This window comes from Pangasianodon hypophthalmus, chromosome 27 (genome assembly GCF_027358585.1).
Source record: "Pangasianodon hypophthalmus isolate fPanHyp1 chromosome 27, fPanHyp1.pri, whole genome shotgun sequence".
NCBI classification, from domain to species: domain Eukaryota; kingdom Metazoa; phylum Chordata; class Actinopteri; order Siluriformes; family Pangasiidae; genus Pangasianodon; species Pangasianodon hypophthalmus.
In genome coordinates this window covers 1,288,713-1,304,932 of record NC_069736.1, presented here as the reverse complement: position 1 = coordinate 1,304,932, position 16,220 = coordinate 1,288,713, and the positions used below count along the sequence as shown (strand labels likewise).

At 37.8% G+C, this 16,220-nt stretch overlaps 1 protein-coding gene across 4 annotated transcripts; it reads right to left on the bottom strand.

Annotated features, from left to right (window-relative positions):
- Window positions 1-4,867: 4,867 nt before the first annotated feature.
- Window positions 4,868-15,936, bottom strand: b4galt4 (UDP-Gal:betaGlcNAc beta 1,4- galactosyltransferase, polypeptide 4). Of its 4 annotated transcripts, XR_008301130.1 has the most exons (8): window positions 15,807-15,920; window positions 14,243-14,713; window positions 12,505-12,737; window positions 11,872-12,059; window positions 10,430-10,552; window positions 9,422-9,526; window positions 7,078-8,146; window positions 4,868-7,043 (listed from the first exon to the last, which is right to left on the bottom strand). XR_008301130.1 is itself a non-coding variant. In XM_026922039.3 (7 exons), the coding sequence occupies exons 2-7, from the start codon at window positions 14,511-14,513 to the stop codon at window positions 8,005-8,007; spliced, it is 1,062 nt and encodes a 353-aa protein (XP_026777840.3). In that variant the 5' UTR covers window positions 14,514-14,710; window positions 15,807-15,936; the 3' UTR covers window positions 4,868-8,004. The 4 variants fall into 4 exon arrangements, 3 of the variants coding, with proteins under 3 accessions (XP_026777840.3, XP_026777839.3, XP_053086552.1); XM_026922039.3 differs by having other exon boundaries at window positions 4,868-8,146; window positions 14,243-14,710; window positions 15,807-15,936; XM_026922038.3 differs by having other exon boundaries at window positions 4,868-8,146.
- Window positions 15,937-16,220: the final 284 nt, after the last annotated feature.

Here is a 16,220-nt window from a genome sequence, read left to right as displayed (position 1 = left end):
TGATGTAACGCTGGAAAGATCAAATCGCTTAATTTTAGAGCCTGTTAACATTTTACAATGTCATCACAAAACAAAATGCAACATTCATGACAACTGGGAACTTCTGACTTTCTATTTCTGAGGTCAGTAAATGAGTGCTTTGTTATAAAAAAAAAAAACTCTCAAATGTCTGTTTTAAATGCTTATAAAGAGTTGTTTAATTAGGGCTGTAATTATTTATCATGAACATCTCTGGACATGGAAGAAAGTGTGGAAAAATAAAACAATAAAAGAGAGAGAGATAGTGAGAGACAGAGAGAAAGATCGAGAAAGGAGACAGCAAGAGACAAAGAGATTGACAGAGAGAGAGAAAGACTGAGAGATTGACAAAGAGTGAGAGAGGGAGAAACTGAGAGAGAGACTGAGAGAGAAAGGGAGAGAGAGACTGAAAGAGACAGTGAAAGAAAAAGAGAGAGAGACAGAGAGAAATTGTGATAGCTTGAAAGAGAGAGAGAGAAATTGAGAGATAGACAAAGTGGGAGGGTGAGACAGATAGACACAGAGCGAGAGTGAAAGAGAGAGACTGAGAGATAGAGAGCTTATTATTTCATGTTCTTGCATTCTGAAATGACATTATGGAATACCAACTACTGAGAAAGTCAGACTTTCCGAGACAGAATTCTGGGAAAAGTCAGACTTTCCGAGATGGAAAATGGAAAGATGTCGGAGTAAAAGCAGCAAAATATCTCTAAATGTTGCTATTTTGAACTAAACCAATCACACTGTAGGGGGCGCTAAATCACTCGCGTTGTGAGAATGTTAACGCTACAGAATTATACACGTTCACATAAATACACAAATGCATCCGCAAAAACTTTGCTTTATTAATTAATTTATTTATGCTGCAAGCAGTAACTGATTACAGTTATAGGACTGAATACATCATACAAACCAAACAGGAACTTTATCATTTTATCATGTTTACAATCCAAACACGCGGACAGGGCCGGGGGGCGGAGCATCGCTAAGCGGTGAGGGTTCGATTTCTCTCTCAGGGCTGAACAATGAGCGGTTGTTGCTCACAGCAGGATGGAGGATGACCTCATCATGTCATACATACAAGAGCACATTTCCCGCTTTTCCACACTGAGAGCAGTTATGAGCAGTTACGAGCAGTTATCAACAGTTATGAGCAGTTATGAGCAGTTATGAACAGTTATGAACAGTTATGAGCAGGATTGCAGAGCAGAATAGCATCACAAATTAATCTATTAGATCAGATGTGGGCTGTAATACATTAAATAATAAACACTCCTCAGATAAATCACTTCCATTAGTAATTAATCAGCGTTGTAACTGTACATTAGACATTTGTGGCCTGAACTGTTCACTCTCACACACACACACACACTCAGAGCGCAAACACAGAAAGAACTCTTTCACACAGGAGTAAAAACACACCAGTGTTTACAGAGCGTGAGATGAGAAACGAGTTCCTTCACCGACCGTCCATCTCCACGTCCAGGCCTCGTGATATGTGCCAAAGGTCATGGGTCAGATGATCACATGACAAGCTTAACAAAGGGGCGATTCAGGAACATCAGGCAGTCATGCTGGACGGACAGACGGACAGCGTGAAAACAGTGTGTGAAGGTCTCGCTTGCCTTTACGGAGAGCTCGCCTTTCGATTGCTTCTGGTGCTCAGAAGTGTTTATTTTATTTGAAGATCAGAACTGTAATTCAGTCCTGTTTTATAGAACCTGCAATTTCCTTCTGAAAACATTGGGTGAAGCTGTAAGTGCAAGCACAAGCAATAAAATAAAAGGATGAGAGGTAAAAATAAAATAAATTAAAGGGGCAGTGTGTAAAATTTAGCTCCCTCTGCTGGCTGTGAGTTGAACTGAAATTACAGTAGAAACACTGACAGCACCTCTAACCATCCAACACCCTGAAAATGAAAACTACCAGCTGTATAAGTTTCTGTTTAAAAAGTTTAGAGCTGAGTGGGTGTTTAATTTGAGGATGGAGCCCTAGGCTAGAAAAAAATAGACAGAAGCCTGAAATGAACAAAATATTAAGACTAACTGTATAGCAATGTTGCGATTCAAGCTACTTAATGAAATTATGCGATTATTAGTGATTGAAAAACACTTTTAAAAGTGCCAGAATACACCTTTAATATTTTATAACCATGTGACCAGTGATTGAGCTGTGATCGAACTCGTACACTCCTGGGCAAAAAAGATAGGGCAAGTCCAAAATGGTAAAATATTAAGCTTTTAATGGTCTTAACAACAAGGGATTGGTCAGAAATTAGCAAGAATTAAACAAATAGATAAAGGAACTGAGTATGGAATAGCTTTTCCCTTTGACTTCTGTAAATGTTTAAGACTTGTGCGTAAACTTGCGGACAGCTTTTTACAGAAAGAAGAGTCAATGTTGTTCCATTCAATGTTGATGGCTTCAAACTGTTGGTGAGGATGAAAAATGTTTCCCGGTTAGTTTTGTTTAATGTGAGACCAAATATTCTCTCTAGGGTTCAAATCTGGACTCTGAGCAGGCCACAGCATGAGCCTGATTGTCTTTCTGAAAAATAATATCTGATCGTTCCTCTTCAGAAAACAACGTTTCAGTGGTGGGAAGCAACCTTTCTGCAATCTTCTCCTGTATTCCAGAGCATTAACTGACTTTTCCCAGTGAAGCAGCTCAGCAGTAGCAGCAGCTGAAAGGCTCCCGCACCATGACACCTCTTCCTCCAGGCTTCACTGTGGTGGAGAAGCTTTCACTATTGTATTTCTCACCAGATCTTCAGAAGACACCTCTCTGGAGCATCACCATGCAACTCAGATCATGATTCATCACTCCACACAACTCTGCTGAACCACTCCGAATAAAACTTTCCCTATTCTGCCAAAAACCTCATTCTGTCTTTGATGCTTTTCTGAGGCAGCCATGGCTTTTAAAACCTGCATTAGAGAACCATTAGATAGCTATTTTGGGTTTGGCCCATTGTTTATATTTTTTTGTCCAGTAGTGTACTTCCCAACCTTCAACTGGGAAAACTCCCACTCAGCTCGGAATTCCTACTCGGGAACTCAGGACGGTTTCAACCCCGAGTTCCTCTGAGTTCAGGAAGTGACGTCAAAACAACATGGCTGCTTACAGCATCAACGGTAAATGGACTTGAAAAATAAAAAGCAGAGATCATTTCTATTTTGTTTTTGTTTTCCAAACTCGAACATTTATAATGCTTTTTTTTTTTATAACCCACCGACAACAACTTGATAAATATACATCTTGGTTTTATATATATATATATATATATATTCCAGCCAGTCCAATGTGTAATTTTTAAACTTCTCGGCTGTGTGTATATGAGATTGTAGACAGTAAACAGACCATCAGGAAATTTCAGAGGGGACAAATTTTCCATACAGTCAATACAATAAATGAGTCCCAGACAGATTGTGTTTTTGTTATGGCATAACTGGTGTAGTTTCAAATAAAAAAGAAAAAAAAGTAGCTGTGGGCAGGAAGAAAGTGTGGCTGCTGTTTTATTCTCAGTTTAACTCTCTTACACACAAAGTACACACCAGCTTTTTAATAATAACCCACTATTCAGTTTAAAAAAAAACTCAGAATCTACAGCTTTTAGCAAGAATTCATCAGAAAAGACGAAGAAAGCTCTCTAGCCTTAGCATTAGCATTAGCATTAGCTGCTAGAAGATGGATGTTTTAGGGATCATTGTAAAGTCAACAGTGTAAACAACTTCGCACTAAACGTTTTCACACACAGCAGCTGATAACAAATCCAGAAGTAATGATTTTAATGTATTTATTGATTAAAAATCACTTCAAAAAAGCTTGAGCTTTGTCTCTCACACTGCTGAGGTACTGGGTGTGTTTCTGTGTGTGTGTGTGAGAGAGACACACACTCCATTTTACAGTCATTTTACAGACGCCGAAATGAACATGAGAGTGTTAATAACCTGTAATAAAAACTTTACTGCACTCAGGGCGGGAATCATTTATATGTTTATATGCTTATACTGTACGTTTCACTTATAAACGCATCATTAACTCCCTGCCGCTAGAGGGCGCTGAAGCAGCTGAGCCGCGACTCTCACGCTGCAGCAAACGCCGAGTCTGAGTGGCGCCACCTGCTGGACACACACTGTAATTAACGACAAAACAACAACAACAACAACAATAATAATAATAATAATAATAATAATACTAGTAATAATAATAAAAGTAATAGTTTTCTTAAATAAGGTTTTATTGTTACTATTATTATTATTATTATTATTATTATTACTACATGTTTGTTATATTTTTATTCAATATTACTGTTATTTTTTACAATATTATTATAATACAATTAAATTTTAAATTCTAAAGTCACAAAATGTTTCAATTAAAAATTTTTATAAATCACAATTATTAAATTCTTACTAATAATTTTAATCTTAGGAGTAAAATAACACTAAATTGATTCAACTGAAAACTATTATTATTATTATTATTATTATGCCCTATTATAATTATTAAAAAATAAGCAAAATTAATAAATAAACAAGACGATTCTAAAAGAGAATTTAGAATAAAAATTTAAAGAAGAAAATTTAAAGCAATGCACGAGGGTAAAAATATATTTAAAAATAAATCGAAAAAATAAAAAGTAAACAAAAAAGTGAAATTATATTAAATGATCACACAAATGAATAGGCTAAATCTAAAATCAGAAAGGTGATTGGATGAAATAAAATAAATAAACTCAGTTATACGATACACTCCATATATTGTGTAAAGAGCAAAACACAATCACAAAGTGAAAGAAGGAAGAGGAAAAGAAAGTGATGGAGAGAGAAAAACTCAGACAAACACATTCATCTTTAAAGAAATGATTTATTTGATTTCTTAAAACCCGCCACCACTCAGAATTACAGCATTGCACACAAACTACGGCTTTGTGTTTTTTTTTGCACAACTTTGTAATATAAAATAAAGATGGAAAAATAGGTAGAAAACCAAACGAATGACATGATGCAAAGAAAAAATGCTCTTCGTTAATCACTAACATATTTTTAACATAAAGTACAAAGACATTCTCAAACTTTCAAAAAAAAAAGACACAAACAGCAAAATGTGATCAAATGAAAATGTATAAAGAGGCTCTATACCATAAATTCAGATTACAACAAAAAAAAAAGAAAAGAAAAGAACGCTGTAAACAACAACAAGGCATTTAATCTCATGTTTTCTCCTTCAGAGCGTCTCAGCAGCAAATAAGATAAAATATACGTATATATGTACATTTCACACACACACACACACACACACACACACACCTGTACTTCATGTTCTCAGATTCTTCAGCTGTACTGAGGTTTGTTTATGGATTCATCTTCTGATTAGAAAATTAATTTAACTAGTTACCCAACCCTTCAGACTCACTGGCTCGAATTTGAGTGATCTAGCAAAAACATTTAGATTAGCGAGCTAAAGTTCTGCTAATTTAGCTAATTTCAGCTATAAAGTGTGATTTTTCCGTGTTTCTTTTTATATCAGTCACAACATTATTATTATTATTATTATTATTATTATTATTATAAAAAAGAACCTTCATATTTGTCTGACTTCAGTTTGCTAGCAAACATCTTTTTAAAGCTTTTTAACCTTGTATTATATTAGTATATATGTTAATATATATATATATTATGTATATATATTTTTATGTATATATAGTGATTTGCACCTCTTTAAACAGTATTCCACCTCACTGAACAAATCCTGTATAACTGTAGTGTACGTTTCTGTAAATAATGTTATCAGAATGCCCATATTGCTATGATAAAGTACTTCAAGTACCTCAGATTTCTACATTTCTTCTCCATCATACAGATTAAAAAAAAAAAGCTCAGCTCAGTCCATTCACACTAAAAAGACTCTCTGAAAGAGAAACACTGCACTGCCGTGTCTCATTCGCAAATTTATCCTCCAACACACACACTGGATTTGAGCGTGCAGCATTTCAAGAGTTAATGTTAATTCTTTTTTTTTTTTTTTTTTTTTTTTTTTAAAGTGTGCAGTTCACATTAAAAACAAACAAACAAAAAACAAACATTTAGAGCAGAACCTTCATGCAATTCTGTATTGTAATATCTCGAAATATAAATACACCCAAACCCTGCCGTCCAGTCTTTTACGTTTTTAGAGAGCAGCATCCTGTTTCGTTTCATAATAATCATAATATTAATAGTTACAATTATTATAGATTAGAACTGCAAGCAGCGATCAGCGGGGTCCAAGCACTCTTCATAAACAGCGCTCCTAGAGGCCAGTTCTTGCCGAGATACACAGAACAATAAAGAGAGACCACAAAATTAACAAGTTTCAATACGACAATAATAATAAGCCTCCTGAAATGCCTCCTGACTGCTGATTGGTTGACGGCGGTCGTGTTTCTAAGGACTCTATTCAGCATGAAATGTGTGTTTAGAGATAAGTTCAGTTCAATCGGTTAGACTTGCGGTTCCAGAGAAACTGTTTATTTGATGTTGACTCCACCCTTTTTTTTTTCCCCAAAGTGAGGTCAGGATCAGAGCGCATAGCGAGGAATAAGAAGCAAGAGGAGCTGCTGTAGCGGGAATCCGGACAGGAAGGTTCGGGCGGATTATACACAAGTAACTCAGTGTGTGCGTGTGAATGTGTGTAACTGGTAATCCGTCCAGCGCCACAGCGTCACTTCCTGGTATGAGGCGCGTTTCCACCACAGGAACTCTTTCAGGAACGCTGAGACTCAAGGCACAGGTCCAGCAGAGGAACCAGGACCCCTTTCTGGGCTGGGTTCCAGGCAGCAGCTTTTTTGTTTTTCTACAGAATACAATGGGGGGCGGAGCTTGCTGTACTAATCATCACTGGAATATGAAATGATATCTTGAAAGCCGTGGTTCTCTGATGTTCCCTTTTTTTTTTTTTGCTTATGGGGCTGAAAGTTCAGCATCTCAGTGTGCAAAATGAGAAATCTAATTTTATCACCCGTTCCAGGTACAAGTGAAACGCTTCAGTTGTACCTGGAACGGGTGATAAAATAACCCTTTAACGTCACGAACCCGTGGCACTGTCCAGTCTGTCACGCTCGATCCCGTCTCTCAGCCCTGTGCAAAACTTTTGGCACCCATGAATCAGTCACTGTATCTCCACGTTAGTTGACCTTTCCACGTTTTTAACATTCTGTAAAGCTAATCACACAAGTTGTGTATTAAATTTACTGCTTAAGAAGTTTATATTTCTATCACTATGCAAAAATATTGAGATAGAGGACATCTGCTTCTTTTGTAGTTGACAAGATGCCTTAGGTTAAGTTTGCATATAACTACAGTTAGTGAATGTGCTACAGTCACGATGATGACAGATAAAAGTCAAATGTGGAGGAAGTGCCAGGATTAGAATTTAACAATATCTGGTTGTTTGTATGGTTAACAAAACAAAATAACGAAATTACTGAGGAAATGCATCGTTAACGAAGGACTTCAGTGAAACGACATTGTTTCATTGATGTCATCAATACACTAAAAAAAAAAAAAAAAGCGTACAAAGCATAATGTATGTATGATCAAACTGAACTTTGTGAATCTGCAGTGGGGGTGTTTTTTTTTTTTGGGGAATGAAATACCAGTGCAAGTTGAGGAATAAAAACGTTCGGTTTAAACAGCACCAACGAACCAGATTATTATTTGAATTATTAATTTAACTCGGGGTTTCTGTGAACACGTGACACACACCCGGTCAGCAGCGAACCCTGATAACCCCGTCCCCAAAATACCATCAGTTCCTGTGGGTGCTGATCTCGAGCAGGTACCAGAAACCATCCAACTAGGGACTAGGCATGTGACTGACTGGGTGCCAAAACTTTTGTTAAAGGCCTCTTCATTTAAATGAGCTTGTTCAGTTTGTAGTGTATAGTGTGTAAAACACACTTCAGTGGTGTGTGAGAGAGCAGGTGAGTGTGTCAGGACGCTCTCAGAGTGTGTCTGTTGGCGTGCCGATATCCGCCGTGACGTTAATGTACAGCGCGGGACGCTCCACTGACAGAGTTTTATAAGAACATGAGTTCAGACCGTCCTTCCTCCACATCTGAGGCGTCCGACCCAGCAGACGCATCCTGCAGGAAACAAAGAAGTCAGGAGGAACGGTTTTATTTATATATTTATACCACAGCACGGTCGAATTCTCAAATCTGCCAAAGGTGCACAAGGTGTGCAGAAGGTGCGCTTTTTTTTATGTAGTAGTTCCAGCTGTATCATGAAAGACAAGTTAATATCAATGCCCTCGTTCTAATACCTTTAAGACTAATTATAAACGGATTTCAAAAGCCTGTTGTTTAAGAAAGGAAAACATATAATCAGTGTCGTGAAGTTTTTTGTTAGGAGACATTTTGTTAACATTTATGGAAGGAGTCTCCAGTGTCAGCGCTTTGTGATACTCTCTGTGCTTTGCAAAGTTTCCCAGGGACCGAGAGCGAGAGAGTGAGGGAGAGAGCAAAAGAGTGAGGGAGAGAGAGAGAGAGAGCAGGCGAGCGAGAGAGAGAGAGAGAGAGAGAGAGAGAGAGAGGGAGAGGGGAGGAGGGAGAGAGAGAGAGAGAGAGAGAGAGAGAGGGGAGGGAGAGAGAGAGAGAGAGGCTGGTGAGGTAACGACTGTTTATTGTTGCTAAAATTGTAAGCTTATATCTGATTTCAGTTACTGTTATAACATTAATGTTGTATCTTTTTTAGCCTTTTTATTGTTAATAATAATAATAATAATGACAATAATAATACATTTTTTTAAAAAATCAACAAACTATCCAATTATATTGAATTCATTATGAATTAAAAATAATAATGAGAATTATGTACCACAAAACAGTTAAGAATTTAAAACCTAAAAAAATAACTGTAATATAAACATGACTACACCAGCTTTTAACCAAGAAAATTACATTTAAAATAATAAATAAATAAATAAATACGAAACCTCACACAATATGACCCAAAATAAATATTCTATATTCTAATAAATAACATATTAACAGATTATGAATCGGTGAAATTGAGAAATAAAATGTCTGTAGCTACTAAAAGGACAGTTTTTCTGACGTGTAAATAAACGTAAGGTTTTTGAGGATTTCAGCTAAGAGCTGTATAAAAGTCGAAGAAAATCTGAATGTGTTACATAATGCTAACACCATGTCACACTGTTATGTCATTAAAAATTAAAATTAAAAATCTGCTACAAATCCACGTTAAATATTCTCGCTGTGCAAAAGTTTAGGCACCCGGTGGGCCACGCTGCCGCTCTGTAGTGACTCTTTAAGGGACTGAACACGGAAACCTTCAGGGAAAGTGAGATTCTTTTGCTACGTGAAAAAGAGAGAGAGAAAAAATAAATAAATCCTCACCTGTCCTTATTGACCTCGTTGCCGTTGTCTCTTTGGTGAAACACCATGGTGTAGCGAGCGACATCAGCGTGTGGGCGGACGATCTTCATCCCCTGCAGCTGCACCCTGAACAACAAACGTCATTTCGTGGTGATTTTTTTTTTTTTTTTACAAAATTCAGGAGATTTCTCTTAGCAGTGACAAATACCCAAGTCTGAAATAATTCCCTACAAACATGAATTAAAGTGAAACTCTCAGAAAATCCCATAATGCATTGCTTAGGGTTATTCTCCACTATGCTTAGGGGAGGAAAGACCAAAACAGGATACAGACACAGACACAGAAAGTGTTTTCGTGTGCACGTGTAATAAAAACAGATTTATTGTATAAAGTGTAAATGCAGTGCATGTTGCTTTGTTGTAAAAAAAAAAAAAAAAAATGCATATTAAGAACATTTTTAATAATTCGTGCTGTTCCGAGGAACACATTTCAGCACTTCAGTCTCCATGTAGAACAAAAAGATCAGATTTTTCTCATCACATCTGCCACACTGTGAACATTTCCTTCCTGATTTGTTTTTCTTTCCATTCCTCCTCACATCCTGTACATCTGCACGCCATCTCAGCGAGATGACATCACTGGCATTAGCACGAGAGCTAGCTACAAACTAAATCCTCAGTTTTGAGCAAAGCTCTACCAGTACTGATGATACAGTACGTTAATCACCCATTACGCCACAGCGCTGATTGAATTCTAGGTTCTGATTGGTCAGAAGGGGTTGATTAATTCTCTAAAACAGCAGCTCTGACATTAGTGCAGCTGCAAATCACAGGCTTATATTAATGCACTTTACATTAATACGTTCATGTATTATATTACATGATAAACGTGTATCAGTATTTACGTGTAATTACTACATTAATTAATTACTTATTAAATACTGTGTACATACTGTATGGTAAGAAAAAAAGCTACTAATTCATGATGTGTGTGTGTGTGTGTGTGTGTGTGTGTGTGTGTGTGTGTTACCGTATGCGGAGGTCGTCGTCTTCCCCTCCCCAGCCCCAGTAGGTGTTTGGAAAACCATTCACTTTGGAGAACTGCTCCCTGGTCATCGCTGTCACGCCTCCAAAATAACCTTTATATCTCAATCTGCGTAAGTCACACACACACACGTACACACACACACACACACACACACATCATCTGTTTAACAAGGTGTTTAAGGAGGGCAAATATTTATTACTGCCACAAGCTGAGTGGATCACTCATTCATCTTAGCAGAAGGTTTGAACGTTCTCAGCGGATCAGGTTTGTTTACTTTGGCACCTTTTCTGCACTGGTAACAAGATATTCATCAATATTCTTGACATTTACAAAATAGGACTGAGGCGATACAACTAAAGCCACGATGCGACACATATCCCGGATACAGGCTTCACGAGACGATGTTGACGCAAATAAAACATAATTTTAATACATTTATTTTGTAACGGCAACAAATCGAATCACTGCAAGATCAATACAATGTACTGTACAAAAAGTAGATTAGAATTTAAAATATAAAGTGTAATTTAATCTGTTGTTAATGTTAATTCAGCCTTTTTCTGTGTCAAATATACTTTATGCAAACATTATTAATATGGAAAGATTGTGTTTTAAATGATTAAATAACAAATTAGTGTCCTCAGCGCTCCTAATGCCGCCTGACATCCACCTGAAACGCAAACCATAAACGTCGCTCAACACACAACGTGCTACTGAATCGTTTTAGACGCGAGTGTGACTCACATCAAGCACAGCACACAGGTTTTGATTTTAACCTGCGTTTCAGACCGCAGTCAAGCCGGCACGTAGAGAGAGACACGTATATACGGCGGTTTATGGTGACTGCTCTTCTCAGATGGCTACGCTACGGATCTGCTGTGACTTCTGGATAGTGTGAAAATGTTCAGAAGTAGCGTACTACGCGCTGTTTCAGCAGTATTTGTTCCAAATTCACATGAGCCAAATGTTTCAGACTACTAACTAAGCATGCTTCGAGGCAGTTAAGTTCCCACTCGCAGACTTCGTGCTGCTGCCTAGTGTGTAAGAAGAGGCAGAGTTCATGATGAATATATCACGATACACAATATGAGCAAAACTCTCTCATCAGCATTGTATATCGTGATATTCGAGACAATGAAATTCTGTCTCGTGCCTGATATAAAATGCAGCTGATTTCAGGCGTTAAATAAAATCTCTTTTCAATTAAAAAGAAAAAAAAAACATGATAATTTATTTAAAGTCACAGTAATAGTCTTAAGTGATCTGGAGATGATTTACATCTTATATCGTCCTAAAAACAGCCTTGAATTGACTCTGCATAAGTGCTACACTGTGCATGAAAGGGATAAAAATAGAAATTAGAAACGAAACTAAGAGATAAATTAACATGCAAATCTGTATACAGGATGTTGTTCGTGACCTACTTGTACCCGGTGGAGTTTCGGCCCACCACTAAGTGTTTCGGTTGTTGTTCACACGTGTATAAGTTGTTATCGTTTTCGGGGACGAGATCCACGTCGTGGAAGACGAAACAATCCCAGCTGAAGTCTTTCAGAGCCTCCAGATAACCGACGTTCAACAACTTTGCCCTGTTAAACCTAGCGTCACCAGCCTGTAAGAGGGAAACACACACACACACACACACACACACACACACACACACACACACACACACGCAGGTACACAAGAGTTTCAGTCAGCATCAGCAAACATTGTCTAATATTATCTTTACAAAAAATTCCAATAATATTCTGTTGACTGCAAAAGTTTGTGCCCCCCATGTTTTTTTTTTTTTTTTTTTTTTTTTTTTGTTAATGAAAAAAATCAGAACTATAGATGTTTATAAATGCAAAAAGTTATAAAATATTCAACAACAACAACAAAAAAAAGTGTTTAAGCATGATATCACTTAGATTTTTTGCTACTGATATTGTAACATGCACTATTTTTATTGTTAATTATGTAAATTAAGAAAGCAGCTCGCCAGGATCCATCTAGTGTCTGTGTGTGTGTGCGTGTGTGCGCGTGTGTGTGCGTGTGTGTGCGTGTGTGGTGACCTGGTGGATGATGTAGATGGCGTAGTGGAGCTGCTGCCGCTGCAGGAACGGGTGGAGGTGGTGCAGCAGGTACAGCAGGTGTTTCTCTCGGTTTCGGTGAGGGATGAGAACGGCGACGCTCTGCCTCGCTTTACACTCGTCCGGTTTGTACTGTCCCTCCTTCACGCCTCTGTTCACCTCCTCCACCTGGCTGAGAGTCAGAGACGGCTCGAACGCCAAACCCACAGCACCACCTGCGACAACACACACGCGCACACACACACACACACAGACACACACAGACTTTTTATTAAAATGCTTCTTCATTTCCTTTTTCTTCTCTTTTTACTCTCTTCTCTTTTTACATTCCTTTAGTGCTTATACAATATGGTACTGTTTATGTTTATTCATGCACAGTACTGACTGTCTATCCCACCCTCTCTATCACTCTCTTCCCATCTGTCCATCCCACGTCTTTCCATCTTTCTATCCAGCCATCTCCCTCAACCTATCTCTATTTGTCCAACTTCCTTTCATCTCTGACTCCTTGTCTCTCTATCCATCGATCCATCCATTTCTCTCTCCCTTCTCTCTCTCTGTCTGTCCATCTTTTTATCCATCTCTTTCCCTCAGTCTCTCTATCTGTAACTCTCATCGTCTATCTGTCCAACTTCCTTCCATCCCTGTCTCCTTATCTCTTTATCCATCCATCTCTCTCTCTCTCCTCTCTCTGTTCATCCATCTATCCCTCTCTCTCTATCCCTCTCTGTCCATCTCACTATCCATCCCCCTACCACTGGCTATCTGTCTCTCTCTCTCTCTCTAGTTGTCTTTGTCTCTCTTTCTCTCTCTCTCTACCCACATCTCAGTCTCTCTATCATCCATCTAACAGGAAAGATCAAATAGCGGGAAACAAATCCAGTTTGCAAAGTCAAACATGCAAACACCTCAGCAGCCAATCAGAACACACACACACACACACACACACACACACACACACACAACACACACAACACACACACGGCCAGGATATAAACACACAGTGACTGAGTGTGTACAAGGTTAAACCCTCAGGAGCTCCACACACACACACACACACACACACACACACACACTCGAGTGTAATGTCTAAACATTTTCACTCCCTCAGGAGGAGACGCGAGATTCAGCACGGAGACGGAAAAATACTGCAGTGTTTTATCACCGTAATAAACTCCTCTTGGGAATATAAACGATCAACACAATTAGGCAACGTGCGATTTCTTCTGATCTGATAATCATGTGACCTGCAGTTCTTTCTTATTGCGCTACAAATTCATTTATAGAATTGTAATTCATCTCATTTATATGTATTTTTCTATTTTATTTTGTAAATAAAAAGTTTTTTTTTCATATTTTTTTTGACCAAAAAAGTATATTTTTAAAAACTATACAGACAGTTAGATAGACAGATAGATAGATAGACAGATAGATAGATAGACAGATAGATAGATAGAGTTTTATTTATGCCTACAAACTTAGATTTTTTTCCTAAAATTCTAATTTCTTAAAGATTTTTTTAAAAATAATTCCTGCCTGAAAAGTAATACCTTTTAATATAATTTGAATAATCATTCACAAAATAATTTTTTTAATAATTTTTTTAAAAAAATAATGTTTAACTGAACTGTAATTTTAAGGTACCTGAGAACGAACGACCTGAATTAAAATAAAGAAAAAAAAAAAAATGCCAATAATGTTGTTTCACAATAAAACTCACGGAGCAGCGGTGATTTTTCTGGGCAGAGGTCTTTCGGCTTTCGCTCCTCATCCACCTCGTCCTGGTGCTCCATATCCATCTCCATCTCGATCTGCGCCTCCTTCCTCACCTTCTGAATCTGCGCCTCGCCCGAGGTCGGCACCTGCTCGGGCATCTTCAAGTGGCTGTCGGAGAGGGACGTGATCCACACTATCACGCACGCGCAGAGCACCAGCAGGAGCAGATACTTGGCCCTCCATGTGAGCCTGGACACGGCGGGACACACGACCATGGCGGCGTCTCAGAGGGAGCGAGCGTGAGAGAGGACACGCTGAACACGTAAACAAGCCCTGTGGAGGAACATCTGCCTCGTTTTCTCTCCTCCACAAAACACAGGAAACGTTTTTAACGTCCGACGCGCTTCACGCTCGATTATGAGCAAATTGTTTTACTTTTATATCAAATCAACGTCATTCAAGAAGATCCAGCCTGCTGAAAAAGAGAAGGACAAATCCAAAAACACAGAGGTCAAGTTAATCCCTTTTTCATGCCAAGAGGTCCAGCAAGAAATGTGACATTCCACAGCTCTATTGAACAATATCCTTCTGTGAACAACAGAGCTTTATTTCCTGCTCCGAGCCTCTAGCTGTCCTTATCGTATCTCTCAGACTGCCTCAGCTTTCGTGTTGGTGTAATTCAACCGAGTGTGTCCTTCACACACATTTTTCCAGAACACACTTCCTGAACAGAAACACAGAGCAGGAACTTCCTCTGCGCTCCAGGTTAATCTATAACGTTCTACTACTCATTATTACGACTTATTACAACATTTATAAAGCTCTCAGTTATTTCCGTTAAGCACCATACACAAAGCGCATACAGTATGTACAACTGAGTGCAAAAGTTTGCACACCCTTAGAAAAAAAATGAATTGTAAATTATACCATGTTAGATAGGGTATAAACAGTTTTTCAACTAATTTTTTTAATATTGTGTGTGTGATAGGATCAAGTTTTTTTTTTTTTTTTTTTTTTTATGAATAAAACTTGGCATATTTTCTCCTAGAAATGAAGCTGATCACAGAATATTAAAAATAACAAACATTATTAATTTATTTATTATTTAGCTATTTTCTTTTTGGCTACATTGTATGAGTTTATTTCTATTTTTTTTTTTACAGCATTTTAAATTATTATTATTATTATTTTCATTATTATAATAATAATAATAATAATAATAATAATGAACCGTTTACGCTCTTATAACTAACCCAAGTAATCAGTTAATCACAACAACTCAAGATTAAGTCAAATATTAAGTCAAATATTGAACTCACGGTAATTATCTAATAAATTAAAATAAATAAATTAAATACTAATAGTTGTGCGCGTGCACTAATTAAACAGATTAGCAAACTAGCTAGATAACTGCGTTTAAAAAAAACAACAACTCGCTAACACGCTAGCTAGCTACCCGAACCGGCTAGTTAATAAGCTAACTAGCTAATTAAGCACACACAAGTCAAATCAAAACACTTTTCTCAAAAGAATTTCCGTTAATGTTTCCTAATTTCCCAAAACGTTACCTGGAGCTGTTGATTATCATGTCAGTGAAACGGCGCCCCAATACATGATGATATATTCCTCTTCCTTGTATGCCGATAAATTCAGCTGCCTGAGCCAGGATTGGCTGATACTCGAGAGCAGTTTGTGTCTATTGGACAAAGCGCCTGTCTGTCACACACAGGTGGGCGGGACCACTAGAGCCCCTGAACTATTGAATCAGTGAGTGAGCCAATGGGACATCAGAGCCACGTCGCGTGCACGAAAATAACGCTGACGTAAACAAGAGCTTGAGATGCAGACGCGCGCGCGACCCTTCGAGAGCCTCATTAACCAGTTTTTCATCAGAAAGAGCAAGTAACTCAATACTGTTTTAAATGGATATAGATTTTTGTAGAAACTGGCTGCAAGATTAGATATGAATAACGTTTTAGAGA

Coding starts and splice junctions, on each gene's coding strand:
- b4galt4 (XM_026922039.3), bottom strand. CDS start 14,513: ATGGTCGTGTGTCCCGCCGTGTCCAGGCTCACATGGAGGGCCAAGTAT. Junction 12,738..14,242: donor AGAAAAATCACCGCTGCTCC/GTGAGTTTTATT, acceptor GTGTTGTCGCAG/GTGGTGCTGTGGGTTTGGCG. Junction 9,527..10,429: donor GACGACGACCTCCGCATACG/GTAACACACACA, acceptor TTTGTTGTTCAG/GGTGCAGCTGCAGGGGATGA.